At 45.5% G+C, this 22,895-nt stretch overlaps 1 protein-coding gene across 1 annotated transcript in view; it reads right to left on the minus strand.

The window, feature by feature from the left end:
* The window catches only part of KIF19 (kinesin family member 19), an 82,775-nt gene that overhangs the window by 7,631 nt on the left and 52,249 nt on the right, over positions 1–22,895 (minus strand). Inside the window, exons 8-19 of the mRNA XM_073606882.1 lie at positions 18,541–18,687; positions 15,631–15,753; positions 15,240–15,396; positions 14,125–14,299; positions 11,977–12,175; positions 9,987–10,257; positions 6,998–7,119; positions 5,157–5,326; positions 4,189–4,294; positions 2,551–2,638; positions 1,840–2,237; positions 936–1,092 (exon numbers count right to left, since the gene is read on the minus strand). Coding sequence (XP_073462983.1) covers positions 936–1,092; positions 1,840–2,237; positions 2,551–2,638; positions 4,189–4,294; positions 5,157–5,326; positions 6,998–7,119; positions 9,987–10,257; positions 11,977–12,175; positions 14,125–14,299; positions 15,240–15,396; positions 15,631–15,753; positions 18,541–18,687 — 2,113 coding nt within the window. The remainder of the gene's footprint in view (positions 1–935; positions 1,093–1,839; positions 2,238–2,550; positions 2,639–4,188; positions 4,295–5,156; positions 5,327–6,997; positions 7,120–9,986; positions 10,258–11,976; positions 12,176–14,124; positions 14,300–15,239; positions 15,397–15,630; positions 15,754–18,540; positions 18,688–22,895) is intronic.

Genomic DNA, 22,895 nt, shown 5'->3' on the forward strand with positions numbered 1-22,895 from the left:
CGATAAAAGGTTAATTCTTATTAGTTGATTGGTCTGGGACAATGGACCCCAAACTGCAACCCAAGGACCAGATCCGTCCCTTTGCTTCCCTTTATACAGCCCTTGGCACACTCCTCCTCCGATTGACACCAATGATGGGGCACTATTCCTCCCACTAACCTCATCAATGGGGCACTATTCCTCCCACTGACACCAATGATGGGGCACTATTCCTCCCACTGACACCAATGGTGGGGCACTATTCCTCCCACTGACACCAATGATGGGGCACTATTCCTCCCACTAACCTCATCAATGGGGCACTATTCCTCCCACTGACACCAATGATGGGGCACTATTCCTCCCACTGACACCAATGATGGGGCACTATTCCTCCCACTGACACCAATGATGGGGCACTATTCCTTCCATTGACACCAATGATGGGACACTATTTCTTCCACTGACAGCAATAATGGGGCACATTTCCTCCCACTGACACCAATGATGGGGCACATTTCCTCCCATGGATACCAATGATGGGGCATTTTCTACTCCCACTGGCAACATTCTGCCCCCCCTAAAACCTGAAACTGACCCCTTTTTATAGAAAGTTTGGCGCCCCCTGGACTAGGATGACTGCATTTTGTAAATTTAAAGATGATCTGAGTTTATTTCATTACGGCTTCTGTATCATAAACAGTTGCCATGTTATGACAGCAAAAGGAGCGGCAGCAGACTTATAAGCTCATCTCATCGATGCAGCATAACTGACTTGCCTTGTGTGCTGCTTCTCCCTCCCCCAGTCTGAGCTCTGCTGTACTGCAAGAGGCTGATAATAGGTCACATTCCGGTACTTATATTGCATGTATTTATAATAAATAAATATCATGATGTATTAGTGATTACAGAGCTGCATTGTTGGTGCCTCTGATATCTGCCCTGAGGTCACTCACCAGTATGGTTCTGCGGAAGTCTGACCTGCGCTATAGGCAGTGCGACCTTCCCTGGAGCGCGGCCGTTTCCTCCCTGAGGGCCGTTCGTCTGGATCTTGTGTTCAGAATTGCTCTCCAGGATTCTGTTTCGGGAGGGGTGGTTCTTTGGTCTGATCAACTGCAGAAGCACAAGAAATCCTTCATTAAAGGGGGAGTCCCAAAAAATGATCTTTGCATTTATGGGCGGAGCCTGGTGGACAGAGGCGGCCCCTGACTACATTATGTGTCTCCGACTCACCTGAAACATTTTCCGTAATATAAAACCTAACACGATATCCAACAGGGATGTTGGAAACCCTTCATAATGGGCACAGCAGGTGTAAAGACCCAGGAACTTAGCACAGAGATGGTGGGAACCCCTCATAATGGACACAGTGGTTGAACAGACCCTGGAACTCAGCACAGGGTTGGTGCGAACCCCTCAAAATGGGCACAGCGGGTGTACAGACCCGGAAACTCAGCACGGGGATAGTGGGAACCCCTCATAATGGGCACAGCAGGTGTACAGACCTGGGAACTCAGCACAGGGATGGTGGGAACCCCTCATAATGGGCACAGCAGGTGTACAGACCTGGGAACTCAGCACAGGGATGGTGGGAACCACTCATAATGGGCACAGCAGGAGTACAGACCTGGGAACTCAGCACAGGGATGGTGGGAACCCCTCATAATGGGCACAACAGGTATACATACCCGGAAACTGAACTACTCCTGAAAATGCTTGTTCCCTGGCTGTCTATACAACCCAGAATAAGCATTCAGATCAGGAGAGTCAGGACAAACCTGAACACTGGTTTTGGTGACCTGTACAGAAGCCTCACGATCTGGAATATCATTCTAAATCTCACCATTCTTCAACCCTTACCCCCTGGCCGGTGACCTCAAAGGACCGCGACCTCTTCTTCCTGCGTTTCACCTCCTGCGTCTCCTCCCTCTTCTCCTGCTTCTGGGCCCCTTTCTTTGGCACGTGCTGCCAGAATCCTGGAGAATCCCTCCCATGGTTTCCTCCCGCCAGTGCCACCACCATCTCCCCGGTGCTGGTGGAAAGGTTATCTTCACTGGCGGCGTGGTGGAGTGGCAAAGCGGGCACCCGCTGGTCTCGGAATGGGTTGTCCTCGCTCTCGCTCAGCGAGTGGACGGACAGGTTGCTCCTCTCCTTCATCGGCTGAAGAGGCTGGAGGCGGTCACCCTCGATGACCCGGGAACGCCGTCTGGCCGCCTTCACCGAGATATTTTTAATGCTGCTGAGAATCTCCTTCTTTTCTGTAATAAAAAGTGACACAAAATGAATAGGCTGCCCTATAAGCGAAGGCAGCTGGTGGGACGGGCTCCTGAACATGTGATTGGGAGGTCAGTCCTGCCCATGTGGTTCTAACCATTCCTTACTCCATCCAAAAATTTAAAAAGAAAAAAAAAATCTGGCTTTACATACATTTTCATTTCTTTTTGAGCATTGTGGCTGGTGTTCTGCTGTAATCCACACAGGACAGGAAAGTCATAGCACCTCCTCAAATTGCCCCCAAAAATGAAATCAGTGGGTGGGGATGTGACACAGTAATATTTTCCTGCTACTTACCTTTGCGAGTTAAAGCGACCTTATCGATGCTCTCAGGAGAGGAGTTCATGTACTGGCTAACGCTCACCAGATTGCTCCGTGGAAATGACTGCAAAAGTAGAAAATTTTGTAATTAAAGTGGAACTCCAGGCAAACAAACCCACCCTCTAGGACCACTGGTTCTCAACCACCAGGCCATGGCCTCCCTCCTCCTGGGCCTCCAGCTAGGTACAGGCCCCTAAACTTCCAAAGTGCCACTTAACCTCCCACAGTGCCTCCAACCTCTCAGAATGCCTCCCAACCTCCCACAGTGCCTCCCAAACTCTCACAGTTCCTCCCAACCTCCCACAGTGCCTCCCAACCTCCCACCTCCCACAGTGCCTCCCAACCTCACACAGTGCCTCCCAACCTCCCAGAGTGCCACCCAATCTCTCACAATGCCACACAGCTGCCAAAGTGCCTCCCAACCTCTCACAGTCCCTTCCAACATCTCAAAGTGCCTCCCAACCTCTCACAGTCCCTTCCAACCTCCCACAGTGCCTCCCAACCTCCCACAGTGCTTTCCAACCTCCCAGAGTGCCTTCCAACCTCCCACAGTGCTTCCCAAATTCCTACAGTTCCTCCCAACCTCCCACAGTGCCGCCCAACCTCCCACAGTGCCACCCACAATGCCCCCCAACCTCTCACAATGCCTCCCAACCTCTCACAGTGCTTCCCAACCTCTCACAATGCCTCCCAAACTGTCACAGTGCCACCCAACCTCCAACAGCTCCTCTCAACCTCCAACAGAGCCTCCCCCAGTGCCCCCACGAGCCCTCAGTAACCACCAACCTCCCCCAGTGCCTCTCAGCCTCACACAGTGCCCCCTAGATTGCTGTCAAGCCTCCAGGCCCCATTAGTGCCCCCAACAGTGTCCCCCAGCCCCCACAAAAAAATTCCATGCAGACATGGCAACGGTACTTCGGTTGTAGGGAGGATTTTGCACGATCCTCAGCCTTTTCCCCATGTATTTTGCTTCCTCAGAACAAATTGCTACCAGTAATGTCCTGCATTAAGCTACCTGGAAAGAGCGCAACACGTCTACAGAGATGCCTGGGGTGCAAGGATTTTTTTTTTTATTGCAGCACTGGCTGTGATCACATGATCATGTAGGCAGACCCTCCCACTTAGCACAGGCAGGCTTAATTCAATACCTTTCAACACAGGAACAGGCAGGGAGTGGGAGGGGTGAGGGGACGCAGGGAGTGATGAGGGGAGTCTCAAGACTATTTATAGTTCAGGAAACAAGAAACCATTTCTCCTTTTTCTTCTTCAGTTCTCTGTACAATAAAAAAATGGATCTGTACATAAAGAAAAACCCCAGGCTGCTTCTAGGAACTCACTATAGCATGAAACAAAAATGAAAAATCACATGACAAGAGGCGGAGCTTGTACCGAAGGGCAATATCATTCTAGTGTGCCTAGGTCTCAGCAGAGGCTGTTTGCTGTGGAAGGGGAAGCTGGGGGCGGAGTTATCTACAGAGGCCTCCCAGGAGGAGCACATCAAACAGTTTTCTGTAGCTTTAGGAGATCTCAGTGCTCCAAAACGGGCACCTTACGGCTCAATTTCTCAAAATCTGAGCTCTTCTTCCAATGGCAAGTAAAATCCAAATCACTTACCTCCTTGCTGACCATCCCATTCACGTGAATTGGAGGTGGAGTCACCACTGTGGAATTCTTAAGGTAACGGGCACGAGGGCTGGTTTTAAACACTTTATTGGTATCACTGTTAAAAAAAAAAGGATCTAAGAGTGCATTTGAAACCCTCTTATTCATGTTATAACTTCAGGCAATGTACATAGAAAGCTAAAGAAAAAATAGACATCATTCATACCTCCCAACTTTTTGAGATGGGAATGAGGGACACCTATCAGCAAAAGTATGCAGCCATAGGACACACACCCTTGCCACGCCCCCTTAAAGGAGAATTGTCCAAAAAAAAAAACAAGATTGGTTAAACCCACAAGTGCTTTTTTTTACCACTACTATTCCTTTATATTGGCTTTTAGAATTTACAAATCAGATGAAAGGTTTAGCACTGGGAAACACTTTTTGATAGATAAAAAGTGCATTTTATCTACATTTATATAGATCAGACCAAAATGAGGGACAAATAAGGAGGAATGAGGGACAGAAGGACATTGCTCCAAATCAGGGACAGTCCCTCGAAATCAGGGACAGTTGGGAGGTATGATCATTCACAAAACTAACACACAGGAATGAGATCCTTATTTTCAAAAAAAGTGACAGTTAATTTCGGCTGATTCCAAATGACAGTTATTTTTAGTTAAGTCTAACGAGATTTCAAAACTACACAGGTTAAAATAAGGATCCTTATCCACGTTCCATCCTGTCCAAGGGTGACAACACTGCTCCTCCATACAGTACGATGAGTGAGCGTTGTCTCCCTAAGACAGGATGTGGTAGGATCACCAGGTGAAAAAAAAGAAAAAAAAAAAAGAAGTGTGAAATCAGAAAACGAATACAGCCAGTACATCAAAGACAGGTATGCTGCAATATAATGATAAATCCGGAGGGAACAGTCGGGACACAGAAGACGTTCTTCACAGACAAGACCATCTCCTCACCTCTCAGCGTCGGAGAGAAGTCGCGGTAAGATTCGGCGGTACGACTCCCTGTAATGGAGATTGCGGTTGTCGGATCCGAAGGTTCTCACGCTCTCTTGGTCCGAGTCCGGTTCCTGGGAGGTCTCCTCAGCGGTGATCTGAGGGATTTTCGGTAAGGAGCTCTGGCTGTCCTGCAATGGAGGGGATGAAGGTCCGCTCAGTGTATGATATCACACAATAAAACAACATGGCCCCCGTGCATTCACAATTAAAGGAACACTCCCAGGTATCGCAGATGTACAATATGTGTCTGATTTTCTGTGGACATTGTTTTTTTTTGTATTTAGTGTCAGTGTGTCTTAGGTAGGATAAAAAACAAAAAAAACAAAAAACAAAATGTGCACTATTGTTTCTAGGTCCTACAACCAGCAAAAACATTTACAAGCAAAACATTTAATAAATAAATAAATATTATTGTTGTAATAATAATAATTATATATATACACACACACATACACTTTTTAATTTTATTTCTATTTAGTGTCAGTGTTTTTTAGGTAAGATTAAAAAAAGTATGCTCTATCATTTCTGGGCCCTACCAGGGGTACACGCAAGAAATATAATATAATATATAATATAATATAATATAATATAATATATATATATAGATATATATATATATATATATATATATATAGAGAGAGATATATCTATATAGATATATCTATATATATCTATATATATATAGATATATCTATATATATCATTCAGATAAGATTCAAAAGTTTTATATTTAGTTTTATTTAAATTTAGTGTCAGTTTATTTTAGTTAGGATTAAAATAAAAGACAAAATATGCACCATTGTTTCAGGGCACTCTGCTTTGGGTACATACAACAAATAACAGACATATATGATATCCACTAGTATGTTAGGAGCTGAGAATTTTTTTTTTTTGAGTTGCTTTTTGGTGGTGGGTCATGGTAATGGCAAGAAAGATAGAGCTACATTTCCAAAAAAAAAAAAAAACATTTTTTTTTACTATTTCGGCCAGTATTGATAATAAAACTTTGATAATAATAAAAAAGGAAATTTTTGTTAACATTTACTATTAAATGCAGGTCCAATTTATGCTAACAACTCTGTAAAATTTGCCCGGATACAATAGGTAGTTGCAATGCTATGCACAGTTTTACTAGCATATGTCAACTTTGCAAAACTGCAGTCAGGTGAAGAATTGTTATGACCTTGGTCAATAATAATTCCCAGCATGTGAGTAGCACCGGACTCCTTTCGCGCTCCTTGCTCGGGGCCGGGACAAGGGACGGGCAGGAGGAACAGGCGCCCAGGGCGCAGTGGTAGGGAGGGCGCCTCTACACCACACGCAATCCCCAGATCAGTGGTTAGCAGCCAACAGGGAGAAGATTCATGTCTACTCTGACAGCTACAGATGCCACACTTGCTCCAACTCCATCTACCCACAGCTGACGCAGAAAACACACCAGGCATTTGCAACTACCTTCTATTTACTAGAAAGCAAGCTCCGGGGCAACCATGGACAGCCGGTACAAAGGGGGCTGAGAATGGCCACAGGGCGTTACACCGAAGTTAGCAGCACTGTAGGGGGCACAGTTCCACATCCTTGCTCCCATCTACCCTGTGTGATGCCAGCAGGGAAGACCAACATGACTGTGGCTGGGCCTGTGTGTTGAGGGACTGGTTTTCCTTCTTAGGTAGAACCTCCACCCAATAATGTTCTTCTCGGTAGCTTTGTAATGGTGAGAACTGAGCTAAACTAAAAAATCTAGTGGGACTGTCTTGCCCCAGATTCACACAGTCAACAGATTCGGTAGCTGAACGAACCTTCAAAGTCAAAACTGAAGATCGGTCAATGAGACTAATACGTTCTAAGGTGCCCTCTTCCAGCTCCCGGAGGTAGACTTCATACAGGTCCTCCAGACGGTGCGGGATGGCCAAGTTGTGATCTGTAAAATGAGTTATCAGGAGTTATACCAATAAAAAGACCATCAAAGCATTTTATACACAACACAGAAGAAAATTAGGCAAATGATGGATGGGGCGATATAAATATACTGCGACCGGGAGATGTTCTATACAAAGTAACCTCTGTTGGGCCTTTAAAGGCAAGCAGAATTATTGCCTACATTTATTATTTTATATTTGTAGATAATAAAGTTAAAGTTTTTCAGATAATTGAGAAAATCAATGATATTTGTAAATGCTTAATGAATTGGGACGATAGTCTAGTAATGATAGTGAAAGCAAAATTAATTTATTCATAAACACCTTCATGTCCAAATGCCTTTTTTTCTCTTAGGATACAATAACACAAGTATTTTTTCAGTGCTGTTCAATAAAAACTTTTAGAATAAAAAAAGCATAGTAACCCACAACAGCCAATCAGAATCCACTGTATGTTGATCTGACTTCAGCAGGGTTATTTCTGGTTGACTGCTACACTATATTGTCAAAAGTATTGGGACGCCTGCCTTTACACGCACATGAACTTTAATGGCATCCCAGTCTTAGTCCGTAGGGTTCAATATTGAGTTGGCCCACCCTTTGCAGCTATAACAGCTTCAACTCTTCTGGGAAGGCCGTCCACAAGGTTTAGGAGTGTGTCTATGGGAATGTTTGACCATTCTTCCAGAAGAGCATTTGTGAGGTCAGGCACCGATGTTGGATGAGAAAGTCTGGCTCACAGTCTCCGCTCCAATTCATCCTAATGTTGTTCTATCAGGTTGAGGTGCAGGCCAGTCAAGTTCCTCTACACAAAACTCGCTCATCCATGTCTTTATGGACCTTGCTTTGTGCACTGGTGGGCAGTCATGTTGGAACAGGAAGGGGTCATCCCCAAACTGTTCCCACAAAGTTGGGAGCATGAAATTGTCCAAAATGTCTTGGTATGCTGACGCCTTAAAAGTTCCCTTCACTGGAACTAAGGAGCCAAGCCCAACCCCTGAAAAACAACCCCACATCATAATCCCCCCTCCACCGAATGATTTAGACCAGTGCACAAAGCAAGGTCCATAAAGACATGGATGAGCGAGTTTGGGGTAGAGGAACTTGACTGGTCTGCACAGAGTCCTGACCTCAACATAGAACCCCTTTGGGATGAATTAGAGCGGAGACTGCGAGCCAGGCCCTCTCGTCTCAGAGAGGTGAACTCATCAGTGTGCTGTTTCTCTTTTCACAGGTTGGGGGAGGGACAGGGCCTGTAAATGTTAGTTAACCACTTTCCGTCCATGCTATAGCCGAAAAACGGCTACAGCGAGGGCTTCCAGTGCCAGCAGGGCGTCCATAGATGTCCTCCCGTGATTGTGCTGCTTGTGCGCCCCCTGCAGCGCGCTCTGGCTCTGTGATCGTAGAGACAGCTGATCACAGAAGTATACAGAAGCCGGCTATTTGCTGAAAGTGTGAGGAGAAAAGAAGAAAGCCGGTAACCAGCTTCTGTTACAGGGACATCGGCAGTGCTGCTCATCAGTGTCACCTATCAGTGTCCATAAGTACTGCTAATTGGTGCCCACTAGTGCTGCCAATCATTGCCTACCAGTGCTGCCAATCAGTGTCCACCAGTGGCACCTATCAGGTGACACTGATGATGAGGCACTGATGGGCACTGGTGGGCACTGATTGACAGCACTAGTGGGCACTAATTAGCAGTACTTATGGGCACAGCTGCCAATCAGTGCCTACCAGTGCTGCCAATCAGTGGCCACCAGTGGCACCTGTCAGGTGACACTGATGATGAGGCACTGATGGGCACTGGTGGGCACTGATTGACAGCACTAGTGGGCACTAATTAGCAGTACTTATGGGCACTGATGGGTGGCACTGGTGGGCACTGATGAGCATCACTGATAGGTGACACTGATGATGAGGCACTGATGGGCACTAATTAGCAGTACTTATGGGCACTGATGGGTGGCACTGGTGGGCACTGATGAGCATCACTGATAGGTGACACTGATGATGAGGCACTGATGGGCACTATCAGTGCTGCTCATCAGTGCCACCTATCAGTGCCCATAAGTACTGCTAATTAGTGCCCACTAGTGCTGCCAATCAGTGCCCACCAGTGCTGCCAATTAGTGCCCACCGGTGGCACCTATCAGTGCTGCCAATCAGTGCCCATCAGTGCCTCATCATCAGTGTCACCTATCAGTGATGCTCATCAGTGCCCACCAGTGCCACCTATCAGTGCCCATAAGTACTGCTAATTAGTGCCCACTAGTGCTGCCAATCAGTGCCCATCAGTGCTGCCCATCAGTGTCGCCTATCAGTGCCACATATTAGTGCCACCTATTAGTGCTGCCTATCAGTGCCACCTCTCAGTGCCCTTCAGTGCCACCTATCAGTGCTCATCAATGTCACATATCAGTGCCAATCAATGCCACCTATCAGTGCCGCTTATCAGTGCCCACCAGTGCCGTCTCATCAGTGCCCATCAGTGCTGCCTCATCAGTGCCCATTAGTGCCACCTTATCAGTGACCATCAGTGCTGCCTTATCAGGGCCCACCAGTGCCGCCTCATCAGTGTCACCTCATTAGTACCCATTAGTGAAAAAGAAAAGTTACCTGTTTGCTAAAAATTTTAACAAACTATAAAAAAAATACATTTTTTTTCAGTCTTTATTTGTTTCTTTAGCAAAAAAATAAAAACCTGCAGCGGTGATTAAATACCACCAAAAGAAAGGTGCTGTGTGGCCGAGCTGTGTGAATCTCAGGACTGGATGGACAGATATACAAATATGCCCCCCCCCCCTCCCAAATGAAATAAGATTATGGTTTTGAGTTGAAGTATGGCATCAGATCCCTGCATTGCATTTACCTGCGATGATCCTCCTCTGCTGCCGGATGATCTCGTCACAGATGCAGCGATGCTGCTCGAACCTCTGCACCATGTAGTTCTTCTGGCGGATCATGTTGTCCTTCAGCAGGGCGTGCGACTGCATCTCGGTGTTCTCGATCTCCAGCTCGTGCACCTTACACAGCAGGCTCAGGACCTCCCTCTGCTCCTCCGAGCTGATCCTCTTCGGTAAAATCTCCTCCAGCCGCCGCGCTCGCTGACGGATCTCCCGAAATCTTCTCTCCAGCTCCAGCTGTGTGGGAAGAGGATGACGGTGTTAATAATAGGGGGTGGGGGGGGCGGGTGCTGCAAAGCTCACACGGGGGAAATGTATTCTTTATTCACACGGCATGTGGATATTTTCTGCATGGAACGCAGGCTCTTGCTGGCAGAGCTATGCGAATGAGCCCCTACGGAGACGGGCACTGGAAAAAGAGGGGGCGCTACAAGGGCAGGGACCTTGTAGGGTACATTTAAAGTAGAACTCCAAACACAATGGTTTAAAGGAGACAAAAGCGGGGGCTGCTATTGCGGACCGCCTTCTAGCAATACTCTTTGCCTGACTGCCTCTGCTTTCCCTGCATTTGATTCACAGACTCAAATGGGTCCTCCTCCCAGGATTCCTAATTTATCCTCTGTAATGCGTATGTGCAGTGGCAAAGTGGGTGGGCCTTAGCGCCCCATGCAGCACATATGCGACTATGGGTGGCAAAAGCATGTAAAAGCGAAAACAGCTGAAACTATAAATGAATGAAAAGCAGCTTCAGGCTGGCTTCTCCCAGGCCACGCATGCTGACGTGTTTCGCCACTGTGGGCTTAGTCATAGAGATCTAGGACTGCTATGACTAAGCCCACAGGGGCGAAACACGTTAGTGGGCGTGGGCTGGAAGGAGCCAGCCTGAAGCTGCTTTTCATTCATTCACAGTTTCAGCTGTTTAGGAGTGCAGCGTCTTTGCTGTTACAGGTGTACAAGGATGGGCTTTCTGGACACCAACGTCCACCAGCAGGCGCTCCAAGATGTACAGCATGGTCACCATGGGTGGCAAAAACTTCCGTGGCGGGAGCACGCTCAGCTGTCAAAGACTGTCAGTCCCGCTGGCTCCCAATCATGCAACAACTGTAACAGCCAATCACGGCGGTCACATGATAAGCCAAGCTTGTACTCATTCCTGGTCAGTGACTCCAAGTTCTGAACCCATTTGATAAGCATCACGGCCAGGCGATTAGCATTTATTAAAAATGGCAGCAATATTATTCTCTCAGTACAGATTTCCTTTAAAGCCCAACTCCAGGCAAAACTTTTATTTCAGGTTTTGGTTAGGTTTGGGTAGAAGTAAATAGACACGTGCGGGTTCGTTTTGTTCCGAATCGAAATTCAGACTAATTTTTTGTTATTCGGAAATTCGGATGTATCCAAAACAGAACAGAAAATAAAAGAATAGAATAAAATAGAATAGGAAATGAAAACAGAATAGTAAAAAACAATAGAATATAATAAAATAGAAAGAATAAGAATATAATCGTCTTCCGAAATTCGAATAGAATAAGCTTGAATTCAAATAGAGTACTCTATTCTTTTATTTTCCGTTCTACATTATTCTATAGTTTTATTTTATTCTTTTATATTCTATTCTGTTTTTTTTTTTCTATTCTATTCTGTTTTTTTCTATTCTATTCTTTTATTTTCTATTCTATAAAGCAGCCTATTTTCAATCATCATCTTATTTCACTTTTATACCTTACTGTATTTATTGTAATATGTTTCCATTTCAAATTCAAATGCATTTTCGATATTGAATCATTTGTTTCATTATAACTTATTTAAAAATTCATTAAAAATTCATTACTATTTTGGAAATTTGGATATATTCGAATCTCTAAATAAACGAAAATCTTGTCTAAATTTCAATTTGTAACGAAATCAGTTGCACGTGTCTAATATCTATTTAGAAATACTAATCTGCCATTATACCTTCTGCCTGTGGAGTCTTCCTTGGTCTCCCACCAGCGCCTGGATGTTCTCCCGGGCTGTGGTGACCTCCTGCGGCTCCATGATGTCAGACTGGTCGTCGCCCGTGTCAGAGTCCTTCTCGCTGTCGTCCTTTCCATAGGGTTCCATCCGCAGCTCTTCCCTCCATTTGCGGACTCGCCGGGTCTTTTCTTGCTCCCAACTTTGAAAGTCACAAAAATTGGAATTAGCTGTCATAGAGTGTTTGTAAGCAATACACCATCATACCCGGGAACCAAGCTGGGTAAGAGCCCAGGAAGGGGCTGTCCACATAAAAAGAAAAATTCTAGGAAAATGAGACAGGCTGTCATGATAGGCCATCCTCTCACCCTTCAACCTACCTTTCCAGCAACCCCCCCTCCCCTCCACCTCTCTGTCCATCTGTTGGAGCTCGCTCGGGTCTCCATGTTGAAGCTTACAGAGGTTTAAAGATCTGCTCCCCTAATGTTAGGTGACAGTTAATACCTGTCTAGGGTCTGCAGGTGTGTTTAGATCTTCAGAAAGTCTACAACAATAAGGCCCACTACTGCTGTTACATTGCAGACCCCTACTATGAACTGCCAGTCTTCAGTTAGGGGAAATGGCCAGCAATTGGCAGCTCAGGTATTGGGCAATACCTACTGAGAGGAAGAGAGCAGCTCACATACTGGAAGATTTAGAGATGCCCAAGATTGTGGCGGTGTGTTCAAACACCATAAAACTTGCCTGCAGGTGTCTTTAGATCTGCAGATATTCTGCTATGGTCTGGCCACAACAGGTCTCACATAGTAGACTCCTACTTTGAACTGCTAGGCTTCAACAGACAAGATGGGCAGCTATTGGCAGCTCAGGCATTGGGCACTACCTACTGAGAGGAAAGGAGCCGCTCACATATTGGAAGATTTAGAGGTGCCCAAGATTGTGCCTGTGTGTCCAACCACCATAAACTGTCTGTAGGTGTTTTTAGATCGTCAAAAGGTTTACCACAGTAACACACACAACTGCTATCACATTGCAGACCCCTACTATGAACTGACAATCTTCAGTTTGGGAAAATTACCAGCAATTGGTAGCTCAGGCATTGGGCACTACCCCCCCCCCCCCAGAGAAAGAAATCAGGTCATATAATTGTGTTTTTAGATCTTCAGAAAGTCTACTAAAATAATGCCCAGAACTACTATGAAGTGCCAGTCTTCAACAGGGTAGATGGGCAGCCATTGGCAGCTCAGGCATTAGGCACTACTTCCTGGGAGGAAGGGATCAGGTCATATAATGGAAGATCTACAGGTGGCCAAGATGTACCTGTGTTTCCAACCACCATCAACTCTCTGCAGGTGTCTTTAGATCTGCAGAAATTCTGCTTTGGTCAGACCCACAAATGCTGTCACATTGAAGACCCCTACTATTATACTACTTCTTCAACAAAGAAGTTAGGCAGCCATTGGCAGCTCAGGAACTGGGCACTACCTCCTGAGAGGAAGAGAGCAGTCACATACTCTACTATATCTGGGAGGACTGGGCAATTCCCTTTTAAGTGTACCTACAAATGGGGAACACAGGAATGCAGGGCACATATAATGGGGAACCACAACTGGGATCAGGAACAAGGCAGCAGGGTTGAGGGTAAAAGTACAAGGCAAAGAGCAGGAACAGGAAAATGGCTGGCACTATTTTCGAATTAGGATGTCCTCCAAAGCAGGATCAGTTTCACCCCATTTGGCCAGTTAAAGATGAATTGGGAATGGAGAGACTGAGCTAAGACTGCATTGGTGAGACCTGCTAAGCGTTTTCCAAGAATGTTTAAGTGATTTGAACATGTGTTCGTCTAAAGATCTTTCAAATATAAGGTCTACGGGTGGTCAAGATTGTACTTGTGTGTCAAATCACCATCAACTGTCTGCAGGTGTTTTTAGATCTGCAGAAAAATTCTCCTACAGTAAGGCCAACAACTGTTGTCACATTAAAAAGGCCCTTACTATGAACTGCCGGGCTTCAAGGGATGATGGCTAGAAGCAAGTCAGCTCATGCAGCTCACAATGCGTACCCTTATCAAAGTGCCGATTTGCCATAACTTGGCTTCCTTCTATGAAACAAGAAAATTCTCTGAGTTGATGTGTAACTTTGAAAACTTACTCTGCGACGATTAGGAAATGCCGAGACGTCTCCATTTGTATTTCCATGTGGTTGCTCTCCAGTTCCATCAGCTGCCTCCGGATGTCCATCTGCTCTCTGAAGGCCTTTATCAGCTGTTCTCGAAGTTGGTCTATCTCTCGGCGGTCGTAGGGCAAAGTGTGGAGCTGGACCTCGGCTAGAGGGAAAGGCACAGGGTTAGTAGAGTCAGGATCAAAAGGTTTGATCAGCTATTATCATTCACCAAGGCTTTAGAAAAAAAAAACTGTCATGCTACTGCTGATATCTCCTTCTGCTAGCTGCCTGGCAGGAATATTGATGAATCCGCTCCAACACTTCCCTGACCTGGAACACATATGGAGATGAGGAATTTAGGTCCCCAAGAAGAAGTTTTCTTTTGGGAACACCTGTTCCAGAAACAATTGTCCAAGAATGAATTTATCTTAGTTTTGGAGAGATTTCTACTCACTTCCTGTTGTTTTTCTGCAACAGGAAGAGACATCTCTCCATTGGGACACAGCAAAAAAACAGGGGGGGGTTCTAAACCCTCCATTCTCCAAAACTTAAAAAAGTTTGTCTCTGGACATACCATCAGATGATTACATCCACATACATGAAAGAGCTTCCCTTAAAAATTGCTCCAGACATAGAAACACAAAGCTCCCATCTGGGACTTGATGTACCCAAGTGTAGCTTTATTGTTTCGGTCAGGCAAACATGAAGCCCCTTCTGGAACTTGTTACATGCAAGTGTAACTTTATTGTTCTGGACAGGAAAACATGAAGCCCTGTCTAGGACTTGAAACAGCCATGTGTAGCTTTATTGTACCTGACAGGCACACCTGGGACGTCTCAGTATGTCTCAGCTACACTTACATTGGATTTTAACCAACTGGCCTTTTGGATTTGCAGATATTTTCTGTACTTTGTGAACATGTTCTTAGCCTGAAGAAAGAAAACAAATGCAGCCACCACATCCAAGGACAGGTACTCTGCAATATATTACTTTTCTTTATTTTTAGGTTTAGATATGTTTTAGAATGTCCACCCAGAACCTACAAACCAGAAATCCCATCCGGCCCCGGGGCAGGACACACGGAAAGACAGGTGTTGGATTACCCTGGATGTTGCGGATGTCGCCCCTCTCGCCACGGATCTGTTTGACGCTTTGCTCATCAATCTTCTCCTTGAGTCTCTGGATCTCGTTCCTTAGCTCGGAGATGATGCTGGTGTATTGGGCGATGTGGTAGGACACGTTCAAGAGGTTCCGCTTGACCTGGTGGACGGCGACACAAAACGGCAATAAAAACCTGACAAAAAGTTCTGACTATTCCACTGGACCAAAAAACTCAACACAAAAAGTTTTGTCTTTAGATACTTTTAATCTTTTAATGTCCAAGTGTAGACTTTCACCCCCCAACCCCTGACCATGCTTCATACTATGGATCTGAACCCCATTGAAAGGACAGTATAGCATAGGCTGGGTTGAAGGAGTTCAGTGAGCACTCACCCGGGTCTTTATGTTTTTGGCACGGTCGGCATAGGCGAGGGTGTTTCTGGACTCCTCAAAGGCACTGTTAGCGGGACTGATGTGCGCAATCATAACGGTTCTGCTGTTCCCACCCAAAGAATCCTGATGAGAGAATAAGGACACCACACGTCATTCAGACTATAGGCTTAAAGGACAACTCCATTTTTATCCAAAAAAATAAGTATATTATATACAATTGCTACACAATACAGCCTACTTGACAGCCCCCCCCCCCCCCCCGGGTCAAAAGTGACTTAGGCCATAGCTTTATTAGTCCTTTTCTCTGCAACCTCAGCTGCACAGATGAATGAATAGAAAGCACTCTGAGTCTTCCTGCTCATTCACAAACTGAAGCATAGTAAATACTGGACACAGGAGTGATTGGACCTGATAGTTCACAGTGTTCATTCAGGAAAGGAAGAGGCTGAAAAACGACATATTTATCGCTCCTTTCCCCCGCTCTCCATCCTGAAACATCCCTTCTTTGTGCCTTCTTTTGTACCCCCTTACCATTTCACACAGGGGGAGGGCCGGGATCTGGGGGTCCCCTTGTTAAAGGGGGCTTCCAGGTTCCGATAAGCCCCCCGCCCGCAGACCCCCACAACCACCGGGCAAGGGTTATGGGGATGAGGCCCTTGTCCCCATCAACATGGGGACAAGGTGTTTTTACTGCTAAACACGTGAGTGTATTTCCTTTGCTTTTTATGTATTAAAATTTCCATACGGAGTTATACTATATGCCTTCCTCTTTCTTTTAATGATGGGGCTGACTGCCTATATCTATTGAGTCCATCCATACCTTACACTTATTCGGAGGTCCATCTGGAGGTCATATCTGGATAGAGCATCTGATCCCCTTGGTATATTATACCACAAAGCTTGATTGACTCACTAGGTGTACACCTATTTGAGTTCAATCCCTCTGGTAAGCAGCTTCTGGTGTCTTTGGTGGTGGACCTACTATTAACTGTTATTACATCATACATATTGGAAGTTAAAGACTGTCACTATATTATATCCACATGTGGTTGAGGATTATTATTACACGATTGAAGCTTGTCACTGACTTTTTTCTTTTTTGGGCATCACACGTCCAAGTTCCTCTGTTTATAGACATCACATGTCATAATAGAGGACTGCTTGGAGTATTTTTGAGCACATCATTTATTATTCACGTTTTTTGTACTCATATTATTTGTTATGGTTTATATGATCACATAAGCGCTGCACATTTCACCCAAGGTGTTTTGGGGGGCTACCCCAAAGCACCCTCCCAATGTTGAGGGCATGTGGCCTGGTACGGTTCAGGAGGGGGGGGCGCTCTCTCGTCCCCCCCTCTTTTCCTGCGGCCTGCTAGGTTGCGTGCCCGGATAAGGGTCTGGTATGGATTTTTGGGGGGACCCCACGCCTTTGTTTTTTAAAATTTTGGCACGGGGTTCCCCTTGAAATCCATACCAGACCTGGAGGGTCTGGTATAGATTTTGAGGGGGACCCCACACCATTTTTTTTTTTTTTTATTTTGGCCGGGGTTCCCCTTAATATCCATACCAGACCTGAAGGGCCTGGTATGGAATTTAGGGGGACCCCCCCACGTCATTTTTAAAAAAAATTTTGGTTTGGGGTTCCCCTGTGGGGAGTTCCCATGGCGTTTTTATCAATGAACTTTTATGTGTATTGTCGGACCGGCAATTCATTAATAGCCGCGAGTAGTTTTACATGACTTTTTTTCCTTTGAAATGTCATTTTGCTGTCAGACTGTTCTAAACACAGGAAACATGCGCCCCTTTATAGGCATACTATAGATACCCTCCAGCTACGAAATTTAAAGGAATATTACACTTTTATTGTTTGACTTTAAGCATTATTAAAATCACTGCTCCCGAAAAAAACGGCCGTTTTTAAAACTTTTTTTGCATTGATCCATGTCCCCTGGGGCAGGACCCAGGTCCCCAAACACTTTTTATGACAATAACTTGCATATAAGCCTTTAAAATTAGCACTTTTGATTATTCATGTTCCTGTCCCATAGACTTTAACAGTGTTCACGTGTTCAAAAACATTTTTTGCCTGTTCGCATGTTCTGGTGCGAACCGAACAGGGGGGTGTTCGGCTCATCCCTACCTGCCAATGACATTTTTACAGTAATCAATGCATTTTTATAGCACTGATTGCTGTATAAATGCCAATGGTCCCAAAAATGTGTCAAAAGTGTCCGACGTGTCCGCCATGTCGCAGTCCTGATAAAAATCATCGCAGATCGCCGCCATTTCTAGTAAAAAAACATAATAATAAAAATGCCATAAAACTATCCCCTATTTTGTAGATGCTATAACTTTTGCGCAAAGCAATCAATATATGCTTATTGCGTTTTTTTTTAACCAAAAATATGTAGAAGAATACATATCGGCCTAAACTGGGAAAAAATTGCTTTAAAAAAAAAAAAAAAAAAAAGGGAATATTTATTATAGCAAAAAGTACAAAATATTGTGTTTTTTTCAAAATTGTCGCTTTTTTTTGTTTATAGCACAAAAAATAAAAACCACAGAGGCGATGAAATACCACCAAAAGAAAGCTCTATTTGTGGGGAAAAAAAGGACGCCGATTTTGTTTGGGTGCAGCGCAGCACGATCGCGCAATTGTCAGTTAAAGCGATGCAGTGCCGAATCGCAAAAAAAATGTCCCGGTCATTCAGCAGCCAAATCTTCTGGGGCTGAAGTGGTTAAGGATCTCATAAAGAAGAGCAAGGACACCATAATGATATCTGTATGAAAAATATATATAATTTCTACAAATTTATGAAACACTTGTGCAGATAATTACTGTATAAGTCCTTTTACTGGACAGAGGAGCCTAAAATATCCAGCAATGTGACAGAACAATAATCCGCACCTTCAGAAGTCTGGTCAGCTTGCTGTCTCGGTAGTTGACGTATTTGTTCCCTCCTCTGTCGCTCAGAGCGTTGATACAGTTTCCGAGAGCCAGCAGAGAGCGGTTGATGTGAGCCCCTTCCTTCATCCTCTGTCCTCGGTTCTGAGTCTGCATTCCAAGCAAAATGACAGTTGGAGGTCTATTGCTGTGCGAATATCTCAGCATGAACACAGCCCATGCAAATAATCCCAGCATGTCTAAAAAGTTTATTTCCTCTTATCTTCATCTCCATCTAGTGGCTATAATGGGGAATTTGACCAATTTATGGAATTGCAGGAAAATTCTGCATTGCGGCCACTAGATGGAGCTGACAATCATTAAAAAAAAATAAACATATTATACACGTTATGGGGATTACTCGCAACTGCTCAGCTTTGGCACACCAATGTTTTTATAAGTAGACTCCTTAAAGTGCATCTCTACCGAAAAAGTTAAATCAAAGAGCTAAACCAGGAATGCTATCCACTGGCGCCACCTTTACTTTTTCCACATTTTGTTATGTTACAGCCTCATTCCAAAATGGATTACATTAATTATTTTCCTCAAAATTCTACAAACAATACCCCATAACGACAACATGAAAGGAGTTTGATTGAAATCTCTGCAGCTTTATTAAAAATAAAAAAGGAAAACAATCCCATGTACATAAGTATCACAGCCTTTGCTCAATACTTTGGTGAAGCTCCTTTGGCACCAACTGCAGCCTCAAGTCTTTTTGAGTATGATGCTACAAGCTTGTCACACCTATTTTTGGGCAGTTTCTCCCATTCTTCTTTGCAGGACCTCTCAAGCTCCATCAGGTTGGATGGGGAGCGTCGGTGCACAGACATTTTCAGATCTCTCCGGAGAAGTTCAATCGGGTTCAAGTCTGGGCTCTGGCTGAGCCACACAAGGACATTCACAGAGTTGTCCCGTAGTCATTCCTTTGTTATCTTGGCTTTGTGCTTAGGGTCGTTGTCCTGTTGGAAGATGAACCTTCACCCCAGTCTGAGGTCCAGAGCGCTCTGGAGCAGGATTTCATCAAGGATGTCTCTGTACATTGCTGCATTCATCTTTCCCTCAATCCTGACTGATATCCCAGTTCCTGCCGCTGAGAAACATGCCCACAGCATGATGCTGCTACCACTATGCTTCACTGTAGGGATGGTATTGGCCAGGTGATGAGCAGTGCCTGGTTTCATTCAGATATGACGCTTGCCATTCAGGCCAAAGAGTTCAATGTTTGTTTCATCAGACCAGAGAATTTGGTTTCTCATGGTTGGAGTGTCCTTCAGGTGCCTTTTGACAAACTCCAGGAAGGCTGTCATGTGCCTTTTACTAAGGAGTGGCTTCCATCTGGCCACTCTACCATACAGGTCTGATTGGTGGAGTGCTGCAGAGATGGTTGTTCTACTGGAAGGTTCTCCTCTCTCCACAGGGGAACGCTGGAGCTCTGTCGGGTTCTTGGTCACCTCCCTGACTAAGACCTTTCTACCCCGATTGCTCAGTTTGGCCGGGTGGAAGAGTCCTGGTGGTTCCAAACCAGTGACGGCCCATGCATTGTGGGCGGACAGGCGCTGTCCCGCCTATCCCTGCTGCTGCCTCCCTATCCATGCGCCCGGCCCCTTTCAGGAAGCCGGATGCATGGATTCCTATGGGGTGGGAGGGGGTGTTTTTTTTTTTAATCACCTGATTAGAGCCAGAGGCTCTAATAAGCTTCAAAAAAGGGTGGGCTCGGGGCGCAGAGAGTGCGCCCTGATCCCACCCAATTGTGTGACCATAGCGAATGAATTTTCACTATTTTCGTACCACAGTGCCTCCCCGCCAATCAGTAGGCAGGACAGTGAGACCTGCTTCCCGATTGGCCAAAGTGCCAGGCTATCCTATTGGATGCCTTGGTGCTTTGGTGGAAGAGGAGACACAGAGAGGAGGAAGCATGAGGAGTGGACTCTTCCACCGCCGCAGCTGCCTGCTGCCCACTGAACTTGACACAACAGGAGGAGAGGACACCACAGCCCGGTAAGTGCCGGACCCCGGGGGGGTGCTATTAGTGTGCTGCTATCCGGGGGGGGGGGGATTATTGTTATTGTGTCCTCCACCGGTGTGGGGGTGCTGACAGTATGCTGCAAGATCAGTATATGTGTGATGCTGGTAAACTATATACCCTATATGTGATGCTGCTGATCTATATACCCTTTATATGATGCTGCTGATCTATATACCCTTTATGTGGCGATGCTGATCTATATACCCATTATGTGATGCTGCTGATCTATATACCCTATCTGTGATGCTGATCTATATACCGTATCTGTAATGCTGACCTATATACCCTGATCTGTGAGGCTGAGCTGTATACTCTGCCCTGTGATGCTGGTGCTGTATACGCTGTGCCGTGATGCTGGCACAGCATCTGTCTCTGTGTCCTGTGATGCTGGGGCTGTATACTCTGTCCTGTGATGCTGGGGCTGTATACTCTGTCCTGTGATGCTGGGGCTGTATACTCTGTCCTGTGATGCTGGGGCTGTATACTCTGTCCTGTGATGCTGGGGCTGTATACTCTGTCCTGTGATGCCTGGGCTGTATACTCTGTCCTGTGATGCTGGGGCTGTATACTCTGTCCTGTGATGCTGGGGCTGTATACTCTGTCCTGTGATGCTGGGGCTGTATACTCTGTCCTGTGATGCTGGGGCTGTATACTCTGTCCTGTGATGCTGGGGCTGTATACTCTGTCCTGTGATGCTGGGGCTGTATACTCTGTCCTGTGATGCTGGGGCTGTATACTCTGTCCTGTGATGCTGGGGCTGTATACTCTGTCCTGTGATTCTGGGGCTGTATACTCTGTCCTGTGATTCTGGGGCTGTATATTCTGTCCTGTGATTCTGGGGCTGTATACTCTGTCCTGTGATGCTGGGCTGTATACTCTGTCCTGTGATGCTGGGGCTGTATACTCTGTCCTGTGATTCTGGGGCTGTATACTCTGTCCTGTGATTCTGGGGCTGTATATTCTGTCCTGTGATTCTGGGGCTGTATACTCTGTCCTGTGATGCTGGGGCTGTATACTCTGTCCTGTGATGCTGGGCTGTATACTCCTGATACTATATAGGTGGAAGCAAGTGGAATACAGGGGATGGAGTGGGTGGATTCTATAAGGGGTGGAGCTTATGAGAAGTGAGAGGGGCCAAAAAGGAAGGGCAGAGTCTTGCACCCCCCATCCTAAAGCTTCACCAGCCACCACTGTTCCAAACTTCTTCAATTAATGGATGATGGAGGTCACTCTTCTCATTGAGATCTTCAATGCAGAAATGTTTCTGTACCCTTCCCCAGATCTGTGCCTCCACACAATCCTGTCTTTGGAGGTCTACAGACAATTCCTTGGACTTCATGGCTTGGTTTGTGCTCTGACATCAACTGTGGGACCCCATATAGACAGGTGTGTGCCTTTCCAAATCATGTCCAATCAACTGAATTTACCACAGGTGGACTCCAAATCAAGTTGTAGAAACATCTGAAGGATGATCAGTGGAAGCAGGAGGCACCTGAGCTCAATTCTGAGCGTCATGGCAAAGGCTGTGATACTCATGGGATTTTTTCCTTTGATTTGAATAGATTTGCAAATTTCAAACAAACTTCTTTCACGTTGTCATCATGGAGTATTGTTTGTAGAATCTTGAGGAAAATTTTGAATTGAATCCATTTTGGAACAAGGAATAACAAAATGTGTAAAAAGTGAAGCGCTGTGAATAATTTCCGGATGCCCTGTATATCAGATGTCTCTCTATCTCATTTCATTTGAAACTCATTTGAAGAACGTTCGTTTGATTTCCTAATCATTAATGGGGTTAATCGACATTTGTTTTCGACCGCAGTGTCTGGAAATTTCAAAGGATGGAAAATTTGATAATGTGCTATACGATACTGCAGGCAGTAATGAAAGAATGAGAATGATGGCCTTGAGGGTCGCACATTTAGGCAGTTGGGAGCCTCCACAATTCTATCCTGACGAGCCGCCTGTAATTGGAACAGGACTATGTCCGCCAGAGACCCACAAGGTGGCGCTATCACCCAATGTAAGTTCCACGGCTAGGCTGAGCGATAATGGCTCCTCAGTGAGAGCGCCTTTTGTCCTCGGCTGGGTTTCAGGTTACCTATAAAATAGCAGCTTCATTATAAGCCTCAAAGGCCCTTGTTGGGGACAAAGACGGAGAAAATTCAGTGCGGCATTTTTTATAGCCGGAGATGTTACATAACGTATACGTTTTCTGGTTCACGCCTTTCCAAACCATGGCTCAAAAGTGGTATGGTCCAGACATATTCAGACAGAATAAAGGTGGATA

Source organism: Aquarana catesbeiana, linkage group LG12 (assembly GCF_042186555.1).
Source record: "Aquarana catesbeiana isolate 2022-GZ linkage group LG12, ASM4218655v1, whole genome shotgun sequence".
NCBI classification, from domain to species: domain Eukaryota; kingdom Metazoa; phylum Chordata; class Amphibia; order Anura; family Ranidae; genus Aquarana; species Aquarana catesbeiana.